The sequence below is a fragment of the Trichoderma aggressivum genome (genome assembly GCF_033847375.1).
Source record: "Trichoderma aggressivum f. europaeum strain CBS 100526 chromosome Unknown scaffold_032, whole genome shotgun sequence".
In the NCBI taxonomy this organism is placed as follows: Eukaryota; Fungi; Ascomycota; class Sordariomycetes; order Hypocreales; family Hypocreaceae; genus Trichoderma; species Trichoderma aggressivum.
Genome location: NW_026946398.1, coordinates 117,088 through 142,919, shown reverse-complemented (window position 1 = coordinate 142,919; position 25,832 = coordinate 117,088). Strand labels below are relative to the sequence as shown.

The following is a 25,832-nucleotide window of genomic DNA, read 5'->3' as shown; positions in this document are numbered from 1 at the left end:
AAGAATCTACACAATGAATTGTTCATACGACCAATAAATTCAGCAAAATGGCGAAACCGCGTGTGATATACTGGTTCAGAACAGACCTCCGTCTGCACGATTCTCCCGCCCTACAAGCAGCACTCGATCTCGAGCCAGAGGTTCTTTGGCCAATCTTCACATGGGAACCTCACTACGTGTACAAGGCTAGAGGAGGAGTGAATCGATGGCAGTTTCTGTATGGCTCCTTGTTTGAATCATTTCATGGGAATATGAGATAACCAAGCGACTAACATTTTATATCAGATTGGACTGCCAGAATGACCTCTCCCAATCCATCACGAAGCTGAACAAAAACTCAAAGTTGTTCGTCCTCCGAGAAGGCCCGCAAACACTCTTTCCAAAACTCTTCAAAGCCTGGAAACCAACCCACCTCGTCTTCGAAAAGGACACAGATGCATACGCCCGTTCCCGCGACGAGGCCGTTGCCAAAGCAGCCAAAGCAGCAGGAATCCAAGTCATCATCCAACCAGGCCGAACCCTCTGGGACAGCGACGACATCGTCCAGCGCCATGGCGGGAAACCCACAATGTCGATAACCCAGCTACAGGCCGCAGGCAAAAAGATTGGACCCGTCGCAAAGCCCATTCCGGCGCCTGAGAGTTTGCCTGATCCGGGAGACATGCCTGTGGATTTTGAGCGGCATGTTCCTGAGGAGAAACCGGATTTCAACGCAGATTATAGATCGGAGGAAGATACGGGATATAAACACATCGCCGGTCCAAATGGTGATTTTGCCATTGAGACTCTGGATGAGCTCGGCTTCACCCCAGCAACAACTCCCCATCGAGGCGGCGAGACGCGCGCCCTCAAGATTCTCGAAGACCTCCTCAAGGACAAAAAGTACACGGCGACTTTCCAGAAACCAAAGACAAGCCCAGCACAATTCAATCCCCAGTCGACAACCCTGCTCTCGCCATTCTTCCACTTCGGCGCCCTCTCCGTACGTCTCTTCTACTGGCGCGTCCACGACATCGTCGAGTCCTACGGCAAAGCAGCCTCATCTCCCCCCGAAAGCCTCATCGGCCAAGTCCTCTTCCGCGACATGTACTTCGCCGCCCAGGCAGCCCTCGGCACATCCTTCGCCCAAACAGCAACGAACCCTTACTGCCGCTTCATCCCCTGGCATCTCCCCTCCAAGCGCGACCCGGAAACCGGCCTCATCACAGGCGACCACCACATCGACTCCCAGCAAGCCGAAGCCTGGTTCCAGCGCTGGAAGGCCGGCGTCACCGGCTTCCCCTGGATCGACGCCCTCATGCGCCAGCTCCGCCACGACGGCTGGATCCATCACCTCGGCCGCCACAGCGTCGCTTGTTTCCTCACCCGCGGCGGCTGCTACGTCGACTGGGAGCGCGGCGCAGAGGTCTTTGAGGAATGGCTCATCGACCACGAGCCCGCCTGCAACATCGGCAACTGGCAGTGGCTCTCCTGCACCGCCTTCTTCACCCAGTACTTCCGCTGCTACAGCCCCGTCTCCTTCGGCCAGAAGTGGGATAAGAACGGCGACTTGATTCGGCAATGGGTGCCTGAGCTCAGCCGCGTGAAACAAAAGTACATTTACGAGCCGTGGAAGATGCCGTTGCCTGACCAGAAGGAGGCCGGCGTCAGGGTTACTGGTGATGGCCTCTCGGAGCCTCAAGAAGGGACGTACCCGAAGCCCATGTTTGATTTCAATGAGCGGCGAGGCATCTGCATGGCTGCCATGAAGAACGCATACGCGGTGGGATTATACGGCAACGACGACAAGGTTCTGGATGGAAGCTGGAGAACGCTGTTTCCATCCCCTGGTGAGGCCGAGGTTATGGGAGAGTACGAGAGCGACTACGGGGAGAATGCAGATAATAACGAAGATGAGCATGACAAGGATGGATTAGATGGTGAAATTGCCAGCAACAAGCGTGGTGCGGAAAGCAACGGCACAGAATCCAAGTCAAAGAAGCAGAAGACAGAGGCATAACCCAGCCCATGAAGAGACTAATGGATTTCAAAGACATTGATTAGTTGACATAAAATTAATAGGAGTTCCATATCAGGGCATTTTCCTTCTCAGCATAGTTACCTTGCGTAGTAAGATGGTCCAACTTCAACTACAGTCCATAACTTCCAAAATTGGGTGTAGTCTCTATACATGTTCCAAGATGACCAAGACCAATTACACATATCATCTGATCAGTAACAGGCAAAGATATGCTGTGTTCTATTGTCCTCCGTGTGTGGTAGAGTTCGTTTGGTTGTATGGCAAGACTTGAATGTTTCGCACAGGCATGTACATTATGTCCCAGTGATCAGAGATGCTGGGGTTTCCGTAAGGGCGCAAGGCAGCGAATCGCAGGCTAAAAACGATCAGCTCATTATCCACGACTCTCGACCGGGCTATCATTGTCTCACGTATAATTGCCGGGCGCGATATAGCTTCCATTTGCCAGCTTGCCAAACCACCAGTGCTTAGCATAGCCGCGCGGAACTCTCATCATAGGGAACGAGACGGTTTGCTCTTTGTCCATGCGGCTAGGGTCGTAATACCAAAAGGTGTCGGCATCTCGCATGGTGGCTGCCGCACCAACATAGCCAGATTCCCCAACAACGGGAGGATATTCCCAATGGATCTCAGTCCAGAACGGGGTGTATATCTGAAGAGATGACCTCGATTAGCAGTTTCATAGCCCAACTAGGATTGGAGGGCAAATACTGACATCCCAGCGGAGATGGAAGCATGGGTAGTCGAGACGGGCGGATAACTCGACAAAGTCAAATCGACTTTTGTCGGTATTGAATGACCAACTGTTTACCATTAACATCTGATGACCTCTCAAATCTGATGACCTCTCAAACTGCCAACAGCACCCACTCACGTCCAGTTAGCACCCCGATCTGTGATGAAGGGTTCTCCCAAGAACATGCTATCAAAAGCCTTCTCGGTATCGTATGCTGCCCCTATAAAGCGCATCAGTATATCAGTATGTTGATGAGTCCATGTCAGGCCTATTTCGGGATCAAACGCACCTCCGTAGGGAATAGAGAGATCATCGCCGTTGCTCCCTCTTATCCAAACTTTACCGCCGTATAAAGGTAAGTAATCATCATTTACATGTTCGGGAAGGTCAAAGATGAACCTGAAATTGATTAGCAACATATAGCACAAATGTGAAATAGTAAGAGAACAATACTCGACTTGTTCTGTTCCTCCCGGTGCTACCACAACATCACTGGGCAATGAAACCGGGGGCACAATTCGCAATGGCTCGAGTTTGTAGGCAGTTTTTATACCATAGTGAGGATCCAGGATTTCCACTCCAGCTTGGGGCTCAAGCTCAAAGGAGTAAACCACAGTTTGGTTCCCTGAGTTTGTAACATTAGCAGTCCATGTTGATCGGAACTGTATGGAATCCGACAGCGAAAAAGGCTCAAATTCCAACTGAGTGTCATAGTCGATCACCTTGAGCGCGTTGACAAGACCAGTGCCCACTTGAAAGGGAGGGGCTCTGAATCCAAGATCGATATCACCAACTGCCCACCCAATACTCACTCCACTGGAAACAATGCGGTTGGCAAGCATTTTCGCGAATCCGGAGCCATGCAACTCACGGCCACCGTGCTTGGATATGTACAGTGCTGCAATGCCTGCGATATATGGTGCGGCCATAGATGTCCCGCTCATCGAAATGTAGTCATTGCCTGGTACGGTGCTGAGTATTTCAAAGCCGGGGGCACCGATATCAGGTTTGAGTAACAACTCATTAGTCGGGCCCCATGATGTGAATAAGGCGGGGATTGGTGCTGCGTTGGGATCAGAGGTGCTGATGTTTGGGTTACCGGTAACGTTGATGGCGGCTACAGACAAGACATTGTAGCCGTTTGCGCCACTGCTTGAGTAGAACGGTCCGGTATTGCCTTCATTCCCTGCCGAAATTGTAACCACGACGCCTTTGTCGGCAATTCTGTTAGCTACCAAAGCCCAGGGATCATCAGCAAACCCATCAGGTCTTCCGATGCTTGCCGTAATGACGTCGGCCTATAGGGTGGTTAGCTGTAGAATACCTAGGCACGTCCCGATAGTTTTACCCCGGCGCCGTATGCGTCACAAAATGCCTGAATGAGCACATCTTCATCAGTGTCCCAGGGATCCTGTAGATAGCATGTCAGTGGGCAGAAGTTTGTTGATGGGAGCATCATAGCACATACGTCGGCAAACACCTTGAACGAAAGAAGTTGAGCATCAGGAGCCACGCCAGTCAGCCTTTGATGGAAGGAGTTAGTTTAAGCACGATGGTGTGCTAAGATTTGCACATTACCATTCGTTTTCGGCGGCAATAATTCCGGCCACATGAGTTCCATGGCCGTGATGGTCCATGGGGTCTTGATCTGGGTCTTTTGGGTATCGTTTCTCATTGTGGGAGTTCCCTCGAACTTTATGTCAGTCATCATGTCATTTATTTTGTCAGAGGCCAAGGAGGGAGCTTACAGTCTTTACCAACGAGATCATAACCTCCGGCAACCTTGCAGCTAGGTCCAAAGCATCCGCCAAGCTGTAGAGTATATTAGTGCAAGGGACCGGTCTGCTACAGAGAATGATGACTTACCGCTCCATGCGTATAATCAAGGCCAGTGTCAATGATGGCAACGGTAACACCTTTACCTCGAATACCTCGAGCGTGGAGCTGATCAACGCCGGTCCATTGGTGCACAGAATAATTGTGATTCTTGGGGTCTGGAGCGGCCTTTACTTGCTGTATGGCAGATGCCATTGGAATTGTTTTCATTGGCCAAACATTGGCCACACCGTGGACTGCGCTGAGAGTATCGACATTGTCAATTTCAGTTTCCACTACTATTCCATTGAAAAGGTCGCCGCAGTCAAACTGCCTGAAGTAGGTGCTATTTCTAGATGACGGCGAGGCAAACTGGCGAGTCATATAGGCAATGCTACCCTGCATGATGAAAATAGTCAAAGCCTGCAGAAAAGGCAAACCAAGCGTTGCAACGACACACCTTTTCGATTTCAACGATGTACTTGTTTGTTGCAGCATTGACGTTCTTTGTGGGCTTATCTGCTGTTCCCTTCTGTTCATTCTTCAGCGAAGCCACGCCTGCGACATGGATAACGAGACCCAGGAAACTGAGAGCCCGCATGGTGGTTTGTGGCACTTGGGCCAGCAAGACGCGTTGGAGGAGAAGATGGGCTCAAAGAGTTGTTGGCCGCTGAATTGCCTCTCCAAAGTCCCAGGATGAAGTGTCTCGCGATGTCTTGTTCCAATAAGTCAATGAGTCGTTGCTTGTGTTTCAAGTAATGTGAGAGCGTCTAGCGAGAGCGATTGGCATCAAATAAGGCAGAATGGCAAAAAGTTGCAAAAGAGCGTTGGAAATAGAACACGAACAGCACCCCAGAGCTGCTTTTGACTCATCACAATCACGTCCATTGACCTTGGCATCTTGAGTATAAGAACGAGCAAACTTGTCTTTCGATTCCCGTCGAGGCGGCACGGAAGCTCTCGCCTACTCCTTCCTCACGGGTATCGGCATATTCTCGTTGTAATCGTCATTTATGAGGTTATTTTGTCTTCGGCAATTAACTTCAGGTTTGTTTTATTTTAATCTTGGAAGTCGTCATGAGAGACATGCGAAGCTCGCGGAGCAGGTGCTCTCGTGGGAGCAGAGCGTTTGGCAGCTGCACTTGCCCGCCTTCAATTCACTTGATGTCATATTCGTCAATACCCGTTAACAAGGCGTTGACAGCTTGGTCCGCTCTTTCCCGCGTGTATAACTCCAAAGCGGATAGCTGATAACGGATAACGGATGCCGGATAGCGGCAAGATGAGTTTGCCCTCGAGAGACTTGACCAACACGATACAACAAGCACCGCGCAAGACCGAGGCGCTGCTACACATGACACGATCCATCTGCAACATATCTGGGACCTGTGAGAGATGAGAGAACTTGCTGCCCCTGCGAATATTACAGACGTCTGGTGCTTGATAGTGTGGTATGTATGGGTCATTTGGTCAGCACACTCAAAATGATACCTCCAAGTCTTATGAGACAACACCAACAGTCCTCTGGTCTTTCAGCTCCAACAGCCCGGGAACCATCGTCTTATTAGTGGCGGTGCCACAAACCGGCCAAGGACAGCTAGCGGTCCCATCGAGAGCTGCTAGTATATGATGTGAAATAACCTAGGGAGTAAAACATGAGGCTACCCGGACAGCTTCGTTTGGCGAAATTTAAGCCTGCGGACCATCGTTTTGGCGACTCCACACCCGTGCGCCATCCACAGTGTTCAGTGCGACGGAAAAGTGGTGCTCAAGCGCACAAATGGATGGAAGGCGAGGATCGTTGGGGCATCTGTGTGCTCGGGAGCTTCCGAGGACGGTTCGCTAGATGGCATTTTCGTATCATTGTTGGGGTGGACAAACACGAAGGGCCTACAATAGCAGTTCCATCCTAGCCCCTACCTGCGAAAAGCTGTTCTGAATGTGGACGGAATACCGCATGGCTTGACGACATACTACTCGTACGAGCAATATCGACAGCATCACTGACTGCTTTACCATCTCACTCAATCCGCTACAGGGACAGGGTGAGGTTTCCATCCTAGCCCTCCCCAAAATCGTCAAGATCGCGCGCCTCGCTTCTGGAATCCACGTGGAAGCAGGTGCTAGGACACACCCATGCATGTCACCACCGAGACATGACTTGCCCGACACAAAAAGGGGAGATTGGGCTGTACATGGCGAATCGAAACCCCGCCAGGAAAAGAGCGAATCCGCGGCGCTGCGTCTTGTCGATTTGCAGCTGCGGGTAGAAGAGAGGAACTGGCAACGGCTAAAATCGACATGAACAAACTCGGACTACTGTCGACGCAGGGGGAAGATGGATTGCGCTATTCCAACACTACGAGGCGCCCGCCATGCAGCTTCCAGCACTACCGCAAGTAGCACGACAGCCACCAGGTACAAGTACGGGAGGATGAAAATGAACCACTGGACGAGACAGGGTTGTCGCAAATACGAGTACGGCCGTGGCTGCTGCAGCTGGGCTGTCGTGCAGGTTCTGTACGAGCACAAGTGAACTCTAGCTAAATTTAGGTCTTGTTCTCTTCAGGTACTGGAGGTGTCGATGCCATGCAGGTCTTGACCGAGAGCAGAGACATGGCGGCGAATAAACGATGCCGTGTTATCGCACCCGATGGAGGCCAAGCGATTCGCAAGTTCCAATCGATAACGGCGCCGGAGGAGAAAGATAACGATGGATGGGATGCCCAGCCAATTTCGCCAGCCAATGTCGCTTACCCGTATTCAACGCTGCTGGTCTCAGGACATTTGCCCGATCCTGGCCAAGCACGGAATGCGAAATCCGGGATGAATAGCTTCGGGGCCGACCTTTATTAGCGCATCCACAGTAGGTGAACTCGAGCAGTCGACGGACCAACCACCCACAAAGGCGCGATGTGGCCGCGGGCACTTGGGCCAAGATGGAGCCCCTGCGCTAGAGAGCCCGCAATATGGAGCAAGGCGTTTCATCCATTGAGGGCGAGGCCAACAGGGGAAGCATGAGAGAGAGAGAGAGAGAGACAGAGGCCCCAGACTGAGTGAGGGTTTCAGGGCTTTCACACTCGTACAGTCCCCAGCACAGCGCCTGTATCCTTCTGGGTCTCGCATGATTGCATGGAGGGCCTTGGACTGGGATTGTCTGCTACCTAGGCCGCTACAGTTGCAGCAGGCACGTGGATGTGGCCTTGATGGATAGGGTTGAAGGGTAGAGCCGAAATGTCGAAGCAATTTGACGACCAAGTCCAGTCCTCCTCATCCTACCAGGCAAGGTACTTGGAGCTGGGGCTAGATCCCAACACAGGCCGTCGTCTCTACAGTATGTACTCGCCTCTCTCTCTCTCTCTCTCTCTTTACCACTACTACTCGTATAATTCTCTCACTCTTCGTTTTTCGCCTCCTCCTTTTCCCATCGTTCCCCTCAAATGCCCACATCGCACAATAGAATCCATTCTAGTCCTGCACAAGGCATGGATGCATTCATTCGCCCTTTTCCCCCGAAGCAGCGCCTTACCTGGCCGGGCCACCACCATTGGCACCTTCTCATAGGACGTGGGGACCCCTGCGGCTCATTCAAGCCCTAGAGACTATGCGCCTTAGCGCTGCTGGCCTCGAGTAACAGCAGGTATCGGTACCGGCCTCGACCAGGCCCGCGCTCTCGCTTGCCCGCCAGCTGCCAGCGCTGCGAGGTCCCGATACCTATCGCTGGTGATCCCCGGCCTGTGGTGGCGTGCCGTTGCAGCGTTGCCATGCGCTGCTGGGTCTGCCAGGTACCAGTACGCTCCGGGAGTAGCGGTACCTCCAAGCTCTGTCCTGGTACGGGCTACCTCCACCGCGGTGTCATGCCCGCTAGTGAGCTCGTACCTCATACCTCGTACCTGCTGATCCATATCTTTGCCCCGGCCCGCCGATTCCAGGATCTTTGCTCAAGACCTTCCACTCTTCTCTCTTCTGCATCCGACTTGAACTTCTTTTTCTTCCCATCCTTTTTTTTCTTTCTATTCCTTATCAAGCAAAACGCCCCTGTAGCTGCAGGTCCCCAACCTCTTGTCACTCTTTACCTCTTCAACGCTACTAATACAACGGGAACTCCCAAACGTACCACTTCCTCTTCTTCCACCTTACTGTACTCAGACCTCAAGACCGCTTCCACCTCTCATCACCTGTTTCTACACTTGATACGTCCTCGGATCTTGTCTCTGCAAACATACAAACACGGGAGACTCCGCATCCGATCCGAACTGGAACGCCTTTTCCTTACGCCGACGTGAAACGAGCTCCAAGAGACCACGGAATAACAACAATCTTCGCTTCGGCTGCAAACTTGCAAACCTCTACATCTACCACCAATTTTCACCACCTTTCCCTCCCACCGCAAACATGGGTCAAAGTCTCTTTGAGCGTATCCAGGCCAAGCTGGAGCTCTTTCGCCTTGAGCAACGCTACACCCGTCGCCGCAACCGTCGATCCACCTTTGTGTCCAACGCCGTCTATGTTGATGGCGAGTACGTCTACCAGACTCCCAACAGCACCGGCTCTTCTGCAGAGTCCACCACATCTCGCATGGACGCACTCCACGGCGACCGCGCCTCGCCCACTCCCCGATCTCCCATGCACTCCATGACCCCCGAACCCACCTCTCCTACCATGGAGGCACTGCCTGAGCGTAAGAAGCTGAACCGCTTCAGCTCAATGCCCGGCTTTGGAGGATCCCGAACGGACCAGCAAAGGACAGTCCAGCGCCGAACCAGCATGATTCGGTAAAATAACTCCCCCGAGAGTGCAAACAAGAATTTATACAAACCAAAAAAAAAAAAAAACCCTCCCCGCAAAAGCCAATTTCTCATTTTGGATGGTGTACGGTTTGGATTACAAGACGACGAAGAGCGGAAGATACCACTTTGGGTAGCTTTTGGTTACGACCTTCCACGGCAACCCCTACGTACAGAAGTAAACCGCGAGTCGTTCTCACGATTATCATTTGTATCTCATCAAAGGCCATACTTGTCACGCTCGTTCGATTCTAGATGCCCCTTTCTCCTTGACTTCACCACGACGTTTCTTTCGTCTGGACATGGGGTCTTGAAAAAAGATTCACTGGACGCTCCTCACTGCTAGGTTTAAAGCATCTTCTACTTTTTCCTTTTATATTTGATTTTTAGTTTACGGAGCTGGGCGCAGCATATGAACATGCCTGCTATGACTTTTGGGTTGAACATATTTTTTCCTCAATACAGTCTCTTGTACATAGATGCCAGAATTATGAGATGAATTTACTCACCAAGACGTTTGACCTACCTTTGCTGCTATTTGCTACTCCAGACCCAGTTGTTTTGAGGCTTATACGGCTCCATCGGGTCTGCGTCTAAGTGTGTACTCGTATGCTCACCTGATGGTCTATTTCTGTGAGTATTCCTATTTTAATCCGGCAGTTCCGCCCGCCAGCATGTCCGTATAAGTCAGATCTATAACGGGGTGTGTTTTCCCCTCATTTATCAGCGGAATATCAGCGACACAAAAAAAGACGGCAAAAAAGCCGTACAGTAGTAATCATCACCAAAAATCGCCGCCGGCTTTAACAATTGGGACGAGTTTATTCCTGTCCGCGTCATGCGCATTACGTATGTGCCGCTGCCACCTCGTGCATGACACGACGCAACCGCCCATCCAATCCCAATCCAATCCCATAACAACAACCTACTAACCTAGCCAAAACACAAAAATCAAGTCGCCTCCCGGAAAGAAGTGAAGTTTTTTTTCTTTCTTCTTTTTGCTGTGTGGTTGTCTTCATTGTCTGGGGGCCTATCCGACGTAGCCGCCGTGCGGTAGATGAAACTTGGCGCGAAGCTCGCACATGGTTTGTTCGGAGGTGGTGGTTTTTTTGGTTTTTGGACCAATTGGGGGGTTTTTCTTTTTCTTTTTTCTTTTTTTTTTTTTTTGGTGAGGGGGGCGAGAACTAATAGTAGAATGTGTTTCGCCTTTTTGGAAGAGTCATGGATCTTTGTATAAGAGGGAAATAAGTTATACTGTATGCATATACCCACGTAGAGTAGGGTTCATGAATCAAGTTCATGTTCTTTCTCTTCCGGGATTTACGGAGACTTGAGTTTTGGATTTCTAAGACACTTGTAAAAAAGTGTGTGAGGTGAGACATGGGGCTTCCACTTGTCTCACCCGATTTATTATGGAGGGGTTAAATTCATTTGTATGAGGTGAAAAAAAAACGACTGGCTTGTCGTGTGTCTTGTTTTTTTCCCTTGTTTTGTATTTTGGTTATCCTGGAGCTGCGATAGGGTGGCGGTGGGCGGTTTCTCATGTGTGGAGGCGTCTTGCGTTTTGGGGGAGGCGTAGCTTTGATAGGTTTCTGGTTGCCGGATGTCGGAACGAATGTTCTTGTTGCTCATACGAGGTAGAGGTACAACGGGTACGAGATTGAATTGGATCGTGGGATTGCTGTTTGCGATTTAGTTTTGTTCATGACGTCGATGTGGCTGGTCGGTATCTTGATTGTGTATGATATCGTGAGCCTCTCTTTATGCGCCTGTGTAAGGCGGCATCCACTCTTTGTGATGGCCTCATTTGAACATCACCGTCTCTACCGTATGTTATCGATTATTATCACTTGGCATTTACTAAAACAAATAATATACAACATGTTTGATTACAATTAACGCCTTCAATCAAGTATAGTGAGAAATGGCTGACGCAAAATCACGGCACCACTCAATGCCTCATCATCAGGTATATATATAAACGAAAACAGAAACACCCTTCTAATATCTAACAAAATGTGAGTCTCACACAGTAATACCGTCCAGTCAGTAAAAGACAAACCAACGCCAACCAAATCACCAGTCGCACATAACAAAGAAAGGCGTCACAAACAGACGATGAGACAGACAAGCTGAAACACAAGAGAGACCAAGACAGGGTTCAGATCGAGGCTGCATGACATTTCATGCAAGGGGTGAAAATCAATTCCATCAATGTTTGTTGCAGAATGCGTCTTCAAGCCAATCAACAAACGGCAGCATTGTTCCTCTTTTAGCTGTCATCACAACTCCCAACGCCATAGAATGCTCGTGCGACCACTCGCCGGGGTCGCCTTTCTGGTATCCAAGTGCACGATGGTAACACATGCACACACTTTATATAAAAGAAAACGCCGCCCATGACTTCATGCCCTCGCTGCCAATCCCTCATATGCGCGGTCTACGGTTCGCCCACCCAAGCCGGGAATCGTTCGTAGCTGAGATAGCTTCTCAATCCCGCCGCCGCCCTCGGTGCTCGCCAACTCCAAGTAGTCTACCAGGTCTTGTGCCTTCTTCGCGCCGAATCCTACGAGTCCCCGGATCTGTGTCGCATCTCGTGAGTTGACCAAATCGAGTAGTCGTTGAGTGCGCGGCGTGTTATCATCATCGTCCTCCGTAAGAACATTTGGCTCTCTTCTAGCCTTGAGCTTGGCTGCCTTGATCTTTGGCGTGGAAACATGGCATTCCTCCTCCCCATCTGCCTCGGCGTCGTCGCCATCTTCGTCGCTGACAGTCTTGCGTCTCGGCTTGCGTTCCCTTCTCCTCTCCCGTCTCTCGGGAGATGTGCCTCCTGAGCTCCCCGATGATTCTATACGTGCTTTTAGGCGCTCAATCTTGCCCAGGAGCTTTGGTTGGTTTGGGAAATATGGCAAAGCCATTTCGTAGGCTTTGAGCGCGGCAGCATCATCGCCACGCTCCTTGTGATGCCTAGCCGACAGCAGATACCGCAGGCCTTCAGATTTGGCATCCTCCCTCCATTCTTCGTTCTCAATCCGTCTTTCCAAAGCTTCCAGACGTCTCTGGACCGCATCGCTCACTTCAGGTGAAGTCTGAGTTCGTCGAATAGATTCCTCGGCCGCTTCCCTTGCCGCTAGTATCTCACTCACTTTCTTCTCCACCAAGGCCTCAATCTCCGCTGCCGTCACAGTAAGGGTTTGTTGCGATGCCAGCGGGGGCTTTGAGGGTGCTGGAGGCACTGAAGGCCGTGAGGGTTTGGCGACTTGCTGCTGTGGGGTTTGGTGAATGATTGGCCGAGCAAGTTTGCTTGGTCGAGAGGTCGTGTCGTGATGGTCCGACGACCGCTTCAGCGAAGAGGACCGGGACTTTGAGGAGGAGCGAGGAGGAGCGGAGCCGAGGGACGGTCGCGCAATAGCTGACGGCTTCGCCTTATCCGTGTATACACTAAAGGCTTTAACGGGTTTGGCCACCTCGGCGGGCTTTGCCGCAGCGTTTGCGTTGGCAGCAATGTGGGTATTTATAGCATTAGCCAGAGGCTTTAATGGCTGCCGAGTGGCTGTAGCCGAGTTCGTCCTAGGAACCTGCTTAAACACGACCTCGTTTTCAATCTCGCGGACCTCAATCCGCTTTGCTCGAGAGCTGACATTCAAACTGCTGAGAGTATCCAAATGGTAGTTTCGCAGCGGTGATAGGTTGAGGATCATGACGGTGATGCCGTTGTTCTGACCGAGCGATAGAATTCGGGTCATCTTGGACTCTCGGTATGGTATCCTCTTGGCTCCTTGGGAAATGGCATCAATGCACTGGCTGAGCACAAACAGACTCTTGTTGATGGCTGCCGACTCCACCATCCGCTCCTTGCCATTGTCTGTCCGTCGATTGTCTTCCGAACCAGCCAGATCGATGGCAGATGCCGTGCTTTCTCGAACCATGTTACCGGTTGTCTGCGTCAGCTTGACCCGTAGAATGGCGTGGCTTCGACTGCTGTGAGCGTTGAGTTTTGTGGCCGCCGTTACCCGGTTGTTGTTGGCTTCGATATACAACGTTTCAAAATCCTTGAGGTCCTCGCAAGCTCGTTCCGTCAAGCCCACCACGACCGTCTTGCCGTTGGCTTCTGCGCGGAGGGGCAGTCCAGTCGGTGTCCGTTTTTCAGGGGGTTCCATCAAGTCGTAGACCTTGTCGTTGTAGATTTCGTAGTAGGACAGTGCTACGTCTACCGTAGTTTCTCCATCTGTGTCCTTCATAATCTTCTTCCCCCTGCGGAAGATGCTGCTAAGCAACCGGGGGATCACGCCTCGTTCAGCCAGTTTCATCCCTCCCCGCATCGTGTGCGTCTTTCCCGTGCCCGTGACACCATACGCAAAGATGGTAACATCGAGGCCCTGAAACAGCGACTTTACATGCGGCGCCACTGCTCAGGTTAACACAGCTAGTCCATAAGACGCGTTAGGTGCGGAGAGAGGCGGAGAAGAAAAAAGAAATCGTTCCCACCTTCGGAGGTAAACAGCGTCTCCTGCGTCGTCTCTGAGCCGTAGACGCCATTGAAGGTAAAGGAAAACTCCTCGCTCTCGTTTCGCGGGTTCGGGATCTTGACGATTGTCGCTGGTTTCTCGGGCTCGACGCTGTCGGTGTGAACAATGATGTCCTTCTCCAGCTCCTGGGACAGGAGAGGCCGCAGCCTGGCGACGACGCGAACCGACATTGGCGATCGATTGGGGCTATAGGCGAGGAGGAGAGAGGCAACCGCTGCCGGAGGATGGCGATGGGATCGAGGCTCCTAAATCCTGCTTAGTGAGCATCCGTCGTCCTGGTCGTCGGAGGAGATTAATTGGCAGTAGTAGAGATTAGATTGACCGATTTTTGGGGTGCTGGAGGGCTGGGAGTGCCAAGGGCTAGCAGGCTGGTACGGGGCTGGTTCGGTACGGGGCACATACCGCCGTTGTGCTGTGCTGGGGTATTTTGGCGCTGTGTTACCACGGCAACAGACACGTGCAGCAGGGACCTCGATACATGTTAGTACTTTGCTGGACCACACCACAGGCCGGGAAAGACCGCAGCGATTGCGAGATTTGCCGGGATTTTAGCGTCCGAACGGACTTGAGAAGCTCAACCACCAGCTTTTCTAGATGCTCGCGAGAGCTCGACAAACGGCGCAATGAGGGGCCCTTCGCCGCTGCTACGGACAGCGCGTGCATTGCGCAGCCAGCCGGCGCAGTACGTCTGCTGGCAATGCCGCGGAATTCAGATCAGTGCAACTCCGAGCACGACAGCCGGGGGAGATGCTTTTGGCGCAACTGAAAACCTGAGGGATACGGCTGGTATGGCTTCGCCGCTGCTGTGATGCTGTGATGGTGTCACGGTGCTTGTGCTGACAATCTGCGGGCTCTTAGATGCTCGATTCGAAGTCATTGGCTCTCCGTATTCGCTGCTCTCGGTATCGCTCTCGGCTTCACAGAGACTTTATACACGACGTGGGACGCTGGTCGCAGTGGCGGGGAACCCGGACAATGTGAGAGCGCTGACGATGCGACGGCGGCAATAGACCCGAAATATTAATGTTTAATGGTTTCGCAGGCACAATCGACTTTGTCACTACTAAATCCCCTTTCGCGGGCTCCGTTTGGCGTCCCATTCATCTACCAGCGCATCTCTGCCACTTCGCCGATTACCGCTTTGATCTCGACCAAATCCCCCACCACGACGTTTACCATCTTGCACCTGGACGGAACGACCGATTGGATGGTGATCCAGCGCAATGCTCTGCTGGCTTGGACAGGCCACACTCTGTCTCTCTCATCACGGATCCAGAGACGGCTCTCGGTGGCGCATTGGGGCAGCACATTTGTGACTGGTCGTGGATTGGCAGCGCTATCAGCGCCTGGACAGATTTACCAACTGCATCTCTCCGAGGGCGAAGAATTCGTCGCTCATCCTGGCAGCGTGGTTGCATATTCCGTCACAAAACACCAGCCTTTGCCGTTCAGGTTCAAGAGCGCTAGTCTACGATTCCAGATCCCATCCCTCACTTCCTGGATTCCGGAGACAGAGTTTATGAAGAAGGCACGGGATTCGCAAGTCTACAAATTCCTTGCCCGTACTTTCTACAGTCTGCGAACAATGACCCGCCGGACAATCTGGGGTGATCGACTGTTCCTGCATTTCAAGGGGCCGAGCACTATTCTCATGTCGAGCCGGGGCGTTCGCGTTGTCGATAGTCTCACCAACGAACAGGTCAATGAGATTGCTGATGCGCAAGCCGGTACACTGACATCTGCCTTGGCATTGGCCAGCAAGCCTCAAGGCACGCTGGCTGCAAAGGCAGTCGACGAGAATGCTTCTGGGATTCGCGTGGAGCCAACAAACACGGATGGAAAAGTAACGTTCGAGGATAAGAAGGACTTGAAGGAATTTGTTCGATGAACATTAGGATGCCAAAAAAGGGCCGGTGGTTAAAAAAATTGCTTGCGGAGCAAGCCTGTATGTTGTATACTATCATGAGATCATTACGCTGATTATCAATCGGCGTACCCAATGCAGTAGAATCTTGTCTGCGAGACGACGCAGGATTTGAATCTTTCGTTGGAACTCTGTGCGTTGACAATGTAGACCTAGTTGTGATCAATGCGGTGTTGGAAGAGCATGTCCAACACTTTCCTCCGAGCACGAAGCCGAACGGCATATTGAACAGATCCACTGCAAAGAAGGAGAAAGCAGTAAAATCTCTGATTGGCACTGGCTTTGAAACGGCCTAATACGTTCTCATGATCGGCACCAAGCATTTGATAGGAGAGGTTTGGAAGGATTAGCTTGACCCTGGCATCATATGCCACGTACTACCAAGGGCCTGCTGCATTCCTTCGTGCTCGGCCCTCGCCTCTTTCGCTTCCCACGAGGCCCCATGAATCTGATCTACTCAATCAGTGTGCCTAATTTTCAAGCTCAGACGCCGTTACAGGGCCAACAATAACGTCCCGCTTACTGCTGCGTGCGTATGATCTGCGAATTGCAGTGTAAGCTTCTCGCCGAGGCTAGCTCCGACTAACACGGGGAATTCGCGAAATGCCCGAATAAGGCAACACAATATGCTGAAAGAGGCAATCTTTGATATGAGTACACACTAATACACAATGGCGATCGCGTTATGCCTGTGGATTTCTTGTAGTTGAATAGTATAAGACACAAGAGGCCGCTCGTTTGTTTAAGATCAATCCGGTCTCGTTATAAAGAATCCCGATTCGGTGGGATCACCTTTCTTTTACTTGATATAACGTTCAACTTACCATTTAGTCTGTCAGAGACTTATTTCAGCTGATATTTTAATCTGTATTCTGTATTCTTCTTTATTGACCAGATACCCCGTTTCCTTCTTCTACAGAGAAACTCTCCTTGACTCAACTTACAATTGCACCTCTACCTACGATGCTTGCGTCTACTTCTTCCCCAACCGATGCGGCCGAAATACACAATAAAATGGAGTTCAAAGAAGACCTTGACTCTCACTCTCACAAGGGTTCTAACACCGAAGGTTCTGGCACCGGAGAGCAGATTGCCCTTGCCAACGTGGACGTCGAGGCCGCTCCCAAACTTCCACCTCCTGGCGATTTTCCTGAAGGCGGATTGGAGGCTTGGCTGGTTGTCCTTGGTGGATGGTGCGCTCTCTTTTGCACTTTTGGACTGATCAATTGCGTGGGCGTATTTGAAGAGTATTACGTCTCCGATCCATTGAAGGAATACTCTTCTTCTGTTGTGAGCTGGATTCTGTCAGTGCTGATATTCTTGATGATATTTTGCGGGGCGATAGTAAGTGATGCTCTGACTCCCGAAAACAATATAGGCAAAAGGGGGATATCTATGGAATACGGTGCTGACTGCTATAGTTTGGCCTTATTTTCGATAATTATGGATCGCGATGGCTCCTCTGGGGAGGCTCCGTTACTTACGTCTTCGGCCTCATGATGACCTCTCTCTCCAAAGAGTACTACCAATTCTTCCTCGCCCAGGCAATTGTCTCTGCCATTGGATCTAGTGCCGTCTTCAATGCCTGCATGTCCTCCATCGTCAGTTGGTTTCTCAGGAGGCGCGCTGCCGCTTATGGTATCATGGTCTCGGGCTCATCTGTCGGTGGTGTCGTTTTGCCAATCATGATGAATAAACTGATTATCAAGATTGGATTTCCTTGGATGATGCGTACACTCGGCTTCATGTTTATGGCGCTGCTGGGCATTGCGTGTTTGACAGTCAAGTCGAGACTGCCACCGCGCCCACGCAAATTCGTCCTCAGAGAGTACGCGAAGCACCTCAAGGATATCCGATTGGTTACTACCACTGCAGCATCATTCTTCTTCTATATGGGAATGTTCTTGCCCTTCAACTATGTTATTCTTCAGGCTCAAAACGCCGGCTTCTCTCCGAAGTTGGTCCCATATCTGATACCAATCCTCAATGCCTCGAGTATCTTTGGACGAATTCTCCCTGGCGTTGTAGCCGACAAGATGGGCAGGTTCAATGTGATGATCATCATCACTTTCGTGTCTGCTATATCCTGTCTCGCCATCTGGATTCCTGTCAAGAGTATCGCCGGCATCATCGTTTTTGTCATCATATTCGGCTTCTCCTCTGGAGGTGTCATCTCCCTTGGGCCAACGCTTGTGGCTCAGATCTCCGACATTAGGCACATTGGTACTCGAGTCGGCGTAGCGTTTTCAATTCAAGCCATCGGGGCACTGATTGGAAGTCCCATTGGCGGCGCCATTGTGTCGTCGCAGCATGGCGACTATCTCGGCCTGCAGTTGTTTTGTGGCTTGTCTATGGTGGTGGGATGCTTGTTGTTCATTTGGGCGCGATATACTGTTATTGGCTTCAAATGGGTCAAGGTTTGATGGGATGCTAGAGACATGTCAGTGTGTATGGGATCTTCGCATTGATGTAGAGGAGAATCGCATGTGTGGCGTTTGGGATGATTTTGGGACGCTGACTTAGAGGGAATTTGGGTGTTTTCTATTCATATGCCTAAGTAAACGATCGCGACGAATGCTATCAAATTCAAGTCCACAAAATTTGCACGATACTTTCGAAACATCAAGTCCCATCCTCTCCGCCTCTTTTCGGTGATTCGACACCATGTGACGATCCAACTCTCTCTTCTGAGCATGACCATATCCACATATATGGCACCTCTCTGGCCTGCATACTTTTCTTTCATCTCTCCTACACAACAAGAAATATATTAGTCCCAAATATATGTATCGAATCTTTAAACTTTACTCACTTTAGCATGTCTGAATCTTTTCGTTTGCGTCTTCTTGTTTTTTGGACATTTGTAGGGTTCCTTGGGGGATTCATCGGAGTTATTGGCATGTACTGGCCAAAACTCTCTAGTTGACCTTCGTTATGGGAGGACATTTCCAGTAGCTGGCAGTTCAAGAAAGTAGGTGGGGATACCGAGAGAAATATGTCTGTTGGTGAAAGAGCTGTGTTGCTGGAACTCCACGCGCTTGGAGTTGTCGCAGTGTCTAATGCCGTATGATCCTCACCAATGAGCTCGAAATTCGGGTCGTATTGAAAAGTATCGCTTGTTGGTAGAACTTGATTAAAGTCGAATTGTCCTGAGAATATGCCAATGTCGTCACCCATACCCTCTTCAGTGTCCGGGAAATTCGGCATTAAACTGTTGTGGCTTCCAGCGGCCGCCAGCAGCTCATCCATGTTGTAGTCGTCTCCGAAGAAAGTTGAATCCATAAGAAGTCCCCAGTCGATATTGTCGTCCAAAAAGGACATGAAATCTGGATTTTGGCATGAAGCCCAGTCCATGATTGGCACTGAGCTTCTGCTTCGTTGTATGTAGCGTTGAATAAGTAGTTTTTGGTTTGCGAATTTTTTATAAAATTCAGAGAACGATAATTGGGACCTTTTAGTGACGATATCCAGGTCCGGCAATCTGGCTTTCTGAAAATGGTCAATTTTTCTTCGGAATGTAGTATTAGATATGTCGACTACAACGTACCATATTTGAAAGCTTCAAAAGAGTCATCGCGAAGGCAACATCTGACCATATGATGAGGGAAGGTTTCCGAGCATACAACTCAACTTTTTCGGACTTCATCAGTTCACTCAAAGGTAGGGCCATCTGTTGCCGATGATTGGCAACGCCACTGCCTTCAAGCGAACCTTTGCACGCCCGTTCATTGAGTCGTACGTATGATCCCATGCCGAAAAACATTGGTTCTTGAATCAAAATCTTGCTGTTAGCAAACTATCCATCAAAATCCCAAGTCTCACAATTTGGAACACACACCAGTTGCCACTTCGACGTTATGGAGATGTAAACAACAGGAACCTGCTAATAACAAGGCCCCGTGTAAGAAGCCAAGGGTAGTACCACATGGCCCAGACACCGATGTGGTAGCTGGGCCATGTGGTACTACCTCTGGCAGTATGAAAGTTAAGGGTGCTGTAAACAGCAAAAAAGTTAAAAAGGGATGAGGAGAAATTCCAGAGAGTGTTCGGAGGTCGCTTGGGCGAGTCGGGGTATTTAAGCTTGTTGAAGGTCTCAGGCGGGGGTTATTTTCTGCCTCGTGCAATTCCTTTCGGCTAGCGACATGAAATGCTTGGGCTGTCATTAACAGCTGATTCGCGAAAGCTGAGAGGCCTTTGCATAAGGTCAGGTAGTGGTGGGTGGTACAGAGTATGCAGGGTGAAGCAATCGACAACACATGATTGGTGGCCTCGGAGGCCGTTGCATTAACGATTGGGGTTTGCCAATGGAAATGAAGAATACGGCCCACTGCTTCAGTCATATGAGGCTTGTACGATATAAATGGGATGCGTTATGTGTTGGCCTCCCAAAGTGATTTGTATATATAAATCCCAAATATTTGTTGAATATTTGGATTGACTTCATCTCCTCATCCACCTTGTCTCCTGAGTTGCTCGATTCATTTCTTTCTTTACATCCCTCTGTCGCTGACCACATATCTCATATACATTTGTCACAATGTCTTTCACAAACACGGAATATCAACACTTCATTCCCCAATTCATCTTGAAAAATTACTCTTACCCATTCAAATGTCCAAATGCTGGGCAGAAAGGAAAGAAGAAATGCAAATGCAAGCATGAAAAAAACAAATACCCCGGAGATCTCGTCACAAACTGTATATCTCTAAATCCTCCTCCTTTCCAACTGGAAACCTTTTCGGTAAAACGCATATTTGGGGCTCCCAACATGTACAACGACCCAGCTCAAACCACGACAGATAAGCAACGCCGCATTGAAGCCATGTTTAGCAAAATGGAGTCGCAAGCAAGCACCCTATTTCGCCGCATTGTCAAAAATCATGAAGCTGGGGATACAACTGTGACTCTGAGCAGAACGGAGCTCGACTTCATTCGCAAGTTTCTATTTCTGTTAAAGTACCGCGGTTCTACCTTTCATCAGACGTTTTACCGTGACGCGCTTGATGACTATCCATTCAATGATCGCGAACTACTCTTCGACTACATGAGGGAGCACAACTTCTCCTCGCCGAGAGATGTTTGGTACCATAATCTAGAAACGATCATCAACTTGGAAATGGACCCCCAACGCAAGTGGTTAAACACACTCCCGCAGAAAATGTTTCCCAACGATGCTCTTTGGTGTACAGCACATGTTGGAAACAATTACATGGCAATATGTACCCCTTCTGAGGCGGCGGATGAGTTTATCCTCACCGAGAACTGCTATAATGTGTTTGAGGGCCTTAGTAATTTCGTTGTGGACAAAGCTACCGGTCAGGTAGCCGGCGGCAACCAAGCTGCGTTTCACGAATTTGCACCCATCTCACCCCGTTTGATGATCATTTTACGGTCCCTTGCGCTGCCAAATTCGGCGGACCCTCACTCGATGATTATCCAGGGGCGTCAAGATATGTTCTGGTCTACATTTGGGCAAGTGTATGGACCGGACGCGACATCTATGTTGGATGATCTGCCAATAAAGCAATGCAGGAATAGTTATTCCGAAATCATCAACGGAAAGGCCCGTCCTGTTGCGGGATTTGATGGAAAATATCGGCCAGGCGATAAATTCCACTTCACCTATTATCCTATCAGAACCGACCATGTTCGCATCATTAACAGCATATTTCTGGACAATGCTTATAAGTCCAGCGTTATCGCCTACCGAAACCAAGACAACCTCAAAGGAATACTGGAGTCTTATGTTAGTGGACCTTGCGACATACACAAGGTCCTGAAAGATGACTGGGATAATCGATATTCATTTCTCCGAGAACTAGAGACTCTTTCCAAGCTCCTAGGCTCTCAAAAGTCACTCGTATGGAGGACGGTGGAAGCATACGAAACGCCTACTACACAGAACTTCACGAACAAAGACATAGAATTTCGAAGATTGATGCAGCAGAGAATTATGAAAGGCGGTACTCATCATGACCAAATGACGACCTTCCTTGAATTATACAAAAAGCTTGGTAAATGAAAGAATCCCAAAATGAGAGAGGGGGATATCGATACTAACGACTTGGTGTCCAGGGAGAAACTCAATGCTTGATCGGGACATTGCCCAAGCGGGGAAAATGGTTTATTTCCAATGGGTGGTGAAAGAATTGAGTATTCGCTGCGATGAGACAGTCCAAATGCGAAACAGGACAGTCATCTCCAAAATATTCAAGGCTTTTTATTGCTCGCGATATTGGCTTTATCTGAAGTTGTTCAGGAAATCACAATGCGGAGATCAAGACGGAACGCAAGACGAAGTTGAACTTCTCGTTAATAAAGATATTAGAGAGGGCCCAGAAGATATATTTGTCCAGAGTCAGTATTCTCTCGCTCGCCTTGAATGATTGCAACAACATACTTTGGCCTATGCTGACATAGACAGCCTCTCAACTCTACGATGAGAATACCTTAAATAACTTGATGTACACAACAGTGCTTAACGACATAGAAATACGGAAATCCAAGATAGCGAACCTATGGGCGAAGGCTGTTGACACCAAAAGTATCTTCTTCTATGTGCTACTACGTTCTATTATTTTCACCCGTCCAGGTAGGAAATTCATCCCAGTTCACACAATTTCACTACAACTTATTACTGACAACGATTCCAGGAAATATTCGAGACTGTGGTATGTTGTAACACTAAACCTCCTTATACTCTCTTCCTTACCATACAATGTTAAGACGATAACCTTATCTAGGCATTCCCGATGTTGAGCGGCTGGCTAAGCAAGCGGAGCAGAGTTTCCGCGAAAAAGGTACACAGAGCAGATCAATACATCTTCCCTTTGCCAATGGGGATGAAATCTTGGAGCTGATGGTGCGAGTCCATGTGAGATCAAAATTTAACGCAGCCATGGCAGGGAAGGCCAAAGACGGTGTACTGGGAGAACTGAAGGACATCCTTTTTAGATTGACTTTTCCAACTCCGCCATTGGACTAAGATTTATAGGAAATAGCTGTTATGGCACTCTTCTTGCATACATTCACGCAACATTTGTGACGTGGGGAGACATCTTTGCAAGGGCACCGTATTCATCAGATCAACCATGGGCACATCTCGTCAGGACCTGGCCAGACGTGAGTTCTTGGACGGTGGCCGTTGAAATTCTAGAATTGCTTGTGTCTATAATACAAAAAATAACTATACGTGAAATCACCAGACACGAATGTAATGGAAAATATAGCGCAACATTGTAGAATCGAATCAAGATTATACTTTGGATTGCTAATAAAGGCAAATTAAGGGGGGCCTGATGAGGCCAAAATGAGCAATTAAAAATAGACGGGCATCACGCCACGTAAAAGAGCCGTCTTCGTTGCTGGGGAGATTATCCAAGTCAATATCAGCCATCTTTACTTGCTTTGGTCACCCTGGGGTGAGCCGCATAGAAGGCCTCTCCACATGGGAAGGTAATCTGCGTTGCTATCTCTCGATCTAAACGTATGAGTCATGACCATCCAATACCTAGATATAGGCCTTCTTCACTGCTACTGAGAGACATCCAAAGGATAAGCATCTGCATACGTATCTCCCGACAGATCAACTCTTGGTATCGCATCTATATCTGAGTCCCTAAACTTTATCAATTGGGTCTACATTATGACTCCTAATTGTGGATTTATAGTTCACAACGAGCTTTAGTAGTTGAATGAAACCCAAATCAACATTCATGCTATGCTAACGACGACATGGCGTTGAACTATAAGATTCCGTTATCAGGCATATATAAAGCTGGGTTGCCCCCCCTTTCGCCCTCATCGCTATTTCTGACGGTCAACATTCAATTCACTCTCGTCTACACAATTGACTAAACAAATCACCACACGCTTTCAACGGCTTCGTGCAAGCATAAGACGGAATGGCTCCCAAGCGTTCTATCACCGCTCCCAACAGCAATGCCATCGCTGTCAGCAAACTTACAACTCCGGAAAACTTCAGTCTACCGGCAGCTCGACTCCCAGCAATTACGAATCCGTTACTTACCTTCGGCCTAAACACTCTAGTGTTCGTCTTGTCAGCCGGACTGAGTTTCTGGTCGTACTACAGGCAACTTGAGCGACGTACTGAGGAGGAGCCTTATGTATACATGCACGATTGGTTACTTCTTTTGTCCTTACTCTACTTGATCACTAGCTGGGTGATTTCTAGAAAGGAGTATTTCTTATACCGACTACAAGAGTCCTTTGTTGGGGTCGCTTTTCGGACTATGCCGGCTAAATTTTCCTATGCGTTCGACACTTTGGGGACATCTATGGAGAAACGTTTAAGGGAGGTGGACTGGGAACCCATTTTGAGATCCTCCATGGTTCTGTTACCTGGTCTGGTTCTATCAATAAGCCTTCGAAAGAAGGGCCAAGACCTGTCCCACGCACACCATCGACAATTTCCACAAGGATATCCGCACTATAACAAACACCGCAAGTGTCATCGGGGACATTGAAGCTGATTTAGCAGTTGAAAGTGGGATTACTTTGTTCAAAAAACGCATTGCCCACGGTTCTTGTGTGTATCGCTATGCTGGGTCTGGTGGTTTACCAGTTTTAACTTCGACTTGGCGTACTGAGTATGTTAAAGAGGCAATGGACAAACTATGACCTCGGATCGTTTGAGGGGTTCGGGCATTGGGGGGGATTATACTTCGTGATGGATACAAATAAGTATAGCCATAGGAATAGATTTAAATATTATGCTCAAAACTCTAGTATAGGAACTATGTTTAGTGGATTTGAAAACCTTCCGACGTTGCCATGCACGAGATTTGTTTACAAACTTGGGAGTGTGAGTCAACAAGGCGTCCAGTCAACAGGTATCCCATCAAAACATATATAAAGCTGATGCTGCTCTCTCCGTTTTTCTCTTCACACACACACACACACACTCTCTCTCTCTCTCACCATCCACTTCTACAACATCTTCTCATCTAAAGAGCAACAGATCATCTACTCTCTCTTGCCCAATTGATCATATCTATCACCGAACACTCTCAATCCCCCGCAAAAGAACACCAGTACAATGGATTCTGAACAGATGCAAACGGAGTATGCACGGCTGCAAAGTGCTACTACGCTCGAAAACCCGATGTTCAACAACATTGTCGTCGCTTGTTGTGGAATTATTCCTTCAGCGTATCTCAGCACGATATCCGTCTTGCTTCCAGCAATTGCATATCCATTCCTGTCTCCCCGCGCTGCTCATGGGCTACTCGTCTGTTCCTTTCTTCTAAATTCACATGCCTTCATGTTCCAACATGACCTTTGGAAAATGGGAGAACCGTCTACAGACATACCCTACTGGAAACTCGCCTTTGTGATTTTTTGCTTAACCATTGGTATGGTTGGGTTGACCCGAGGCCAGTATCGCAAAACACGGCCAAGGCATACCTTTCTTCTAGGCGTCATTCCGTTGCTTTTGGCTTCCGCAACAGCCTGGGTTCTATACGTTTTTGTGGCCCTCCCTCAAGAACAGGTAAAAGACTATACGGAAACACGTGAAGCTCGCCTCAGGAAATTTTGCACGATTTCGCCTATTGTTCTTACGGTTATCTGCTTCAAAAAGTTTGGTCGACCAATCTCGATCGCCATGTCTCAACTGGTCGCTCGTCGCGTCCGCTGGTTGTTTCGGTTTCGTCCAAGTGACATCGAGGCCAATGCCAACGCCGATGTCGTGAGCTATTCACCTGCAGCTTTCCAACACGAGGCCTCTGAGTTCCTATGGCGCAATCCTATCGAACATTATAGACGCCTTCGAAATGGCGCCCTTGGCCGCGCGGACGATGCATCGCATCACGCGAGGTGTGTCCATTATAATTGTGATAACAGTCGATGGCCTCTGTCTTCCCGGGAAATTGTTGTTACCTTCCTTGTGTATCTCGCCATGTTGGGTCTGATGATTTGCCAAGTGTATGGGCCCAAATCTGAGAAAGGCAGATCATAGGGGGGGCTTGAGAGAGGCCCAAATTTGGCATATTGAGTATGC

At 49.4% G+C, this 25,832-nt stretch overlaps 9 protein-coding genes across 9 annotated transcripts; 6 read left to right on the top strand and 3 right to left on the bottom strand.

Annotated features, from left to right (window-relative positions):
* Window positions 1-47: 47 nt before the first annotated feature.
* Window positions 48-1,999, top strand: Triagg1_7338 (uncharacterized protein; the record flags this gene model as incomplete). The annotated part of the gene is made up of 2 exons (XM_062902063.1): window positions 48-217; window positions 286-1,999. The coding sequence occupies 2 exons, from the start codon at window positions 48-50 to the stop codon at window positions 1,997-1,999; spliced, it is 1,884 nt and encodes a 627-aa protein (XP_062753656.1).
* Window positions 2,000-2,239: 240 nt separating this feature from the next.
* On the bottom strand, window positions 2,240-5,172 carry Triagg1_7337 (uncharacterized protein; the record flags this gene model as incomplete). The annotated part of the gene is made up of 12 exons (XM_062902061.1): window positions 2,240-2,375; window positions 2,431-2,672; window positions 2,736-2,823; window positions 2,895-2,976; window positions 3,046-3,155; window positions 3,210-4,054; window positions 4,105-4,167; window positions 4,225-4,279; window positions 4,335-4,449; window positions 4,505-4,568; window positions 4,623-4,970; window positions 5,032-5,172. The coding sequence occupies 12 exons, from the start codon at window positions 5,170-5,172 to the stop codon at window positions 2,240-2,242; spliced, it is 2,289 nt and encodes a 762-aa protein (XP_062753655.1).
* A 3,794-nt stretch (window positions 5,173-8,966) lies between these two features.
* On the top strand, window positions 8,967-9,350 carry Triagg1_7336 (uncharacterized protein; the record flags this gene model as incomplete). The annotated part of the gene is made up of 1 exon (XM_062902060.1): window positions 8,967-9,350. The coding sequence occupies one exon, from the start codon at window positions 8,967-8,969 to the stop codon at window positions 9,348-9,350; it is 384 nt and encodes a 127-aa protein (XP_062753654.1).
* Window positions 9,351-11,763: 2,413 nt separating this feature from the next.
* Window positions 11,764-14,057, bottom strand: Triagg1_7335 (uncharacterized protein; the record flags this gene model as incomplete). The annotated part of the gene is made up of 2 exons (XM_062902059.1): window positions 11,764-13,766; window positions 13,847-14,057. The coding sequence occupies 2 exons, from the start codon at window positions 14,055-14,057 to the stop codon at window positions 11,764-11,766; spliced, it is 2,214 nt and encodes a 737-aa protein (XP_062753653.1).
* Window positions 14,058-14,510: 453 nt separating this feature from the next.
* Triagg1_7334 (uncharacterized protein) lies at window positions 14,511-15,775 on the top strand (the record flags this gene model as incomplete). The annotated part of the gene is made up of 3 exons (XM_062902058.1): window positions 14,511-14,673; window positions 14,746-14,864; window positions 14,930-15,775. 3 exons carry the CDS (start codon window positions 14,511-14,513, stop codon window positions 15,773-15,775), a joined length of 1,128 nt encoding a protein of 375 aa, XP_062753652.1.
* Window positions 15,776-16,774: 999 nt separating this feature from the next.
* Triagg1_7333 (uncharacterized protein) lies at window positions 16,775-18,234 on the top strand (the record flags this gene model as incomplete). The annotated part of the gene is made up of 2 exons (XM_062902057.1): window positions 16,775-17,155; window positions 17,233-18,234. 2 exons carry the CDS (start codon window positions 16,775-16,777, stop codon window positions 18,232-18,234), a joined length of 1,383 nt encoding a protein of 460 aa, XP_062753651.1.
* A 385-nt stretch (window positions 18,235-18,619) lies between these two features.
* On the bottom strand, window positions 18,620-19,165 carry Triagg1_7332 (uncharacterized protein; the record flags this gene model as incomplete). Its single annotated transcript, XM_062902056.1, has 1 exon — window positions 18,620-19,165. One exon carries the CDS (start codon window positions 19,163-19,165, stop codon window positions 18,620-18,622), a length of 546 nt encoding a protein of 181 aa, XP_062753650.1.
* A 1,414-nt stretch (window positions 19,166-20,579) lies between these two features.
* Window positions 20,580-22,796, top strand: Triagg1_7331 (uncharacterized protein; the record flags this gene model as incomplete). Its single annotated transcript, XM_062902055.1, has 5 exons — window positions 20,580-21,825; window positions 21,887-22,168; window positions 22,236-22,403; window positions 22,465-22,482; window positions 22,555-22,796. The coding sequence occupies 5 exons, from the start codon at window positions 20,580-20,582 to the stop codon at window positions 22,794-22,796; spliced, it is 1,956 nt and encodes a 651-aa protein (XP_062753649.1).
* Window positions 22,797-24,869: 2,073 nt separating this feature from the next.
* Window positions 24,870-25,790, top strand: Triagg1_7330 (uncharacterized protein; the record flags this gene model as incomplete). Its single annotated transcript, XM_062902054.1, has 1 exon — window positions 24,870-25,790. The coding sequence occupies one exon, from the start codon at window positions 24,870-24,872 to the stop codon at window positions 25,788-25,790; it is 921 nt and encodes a 306-aa protein (XP_062753648.1).
* Window positions 25,791-25,832: the final 42 nt, after the last annotated feature.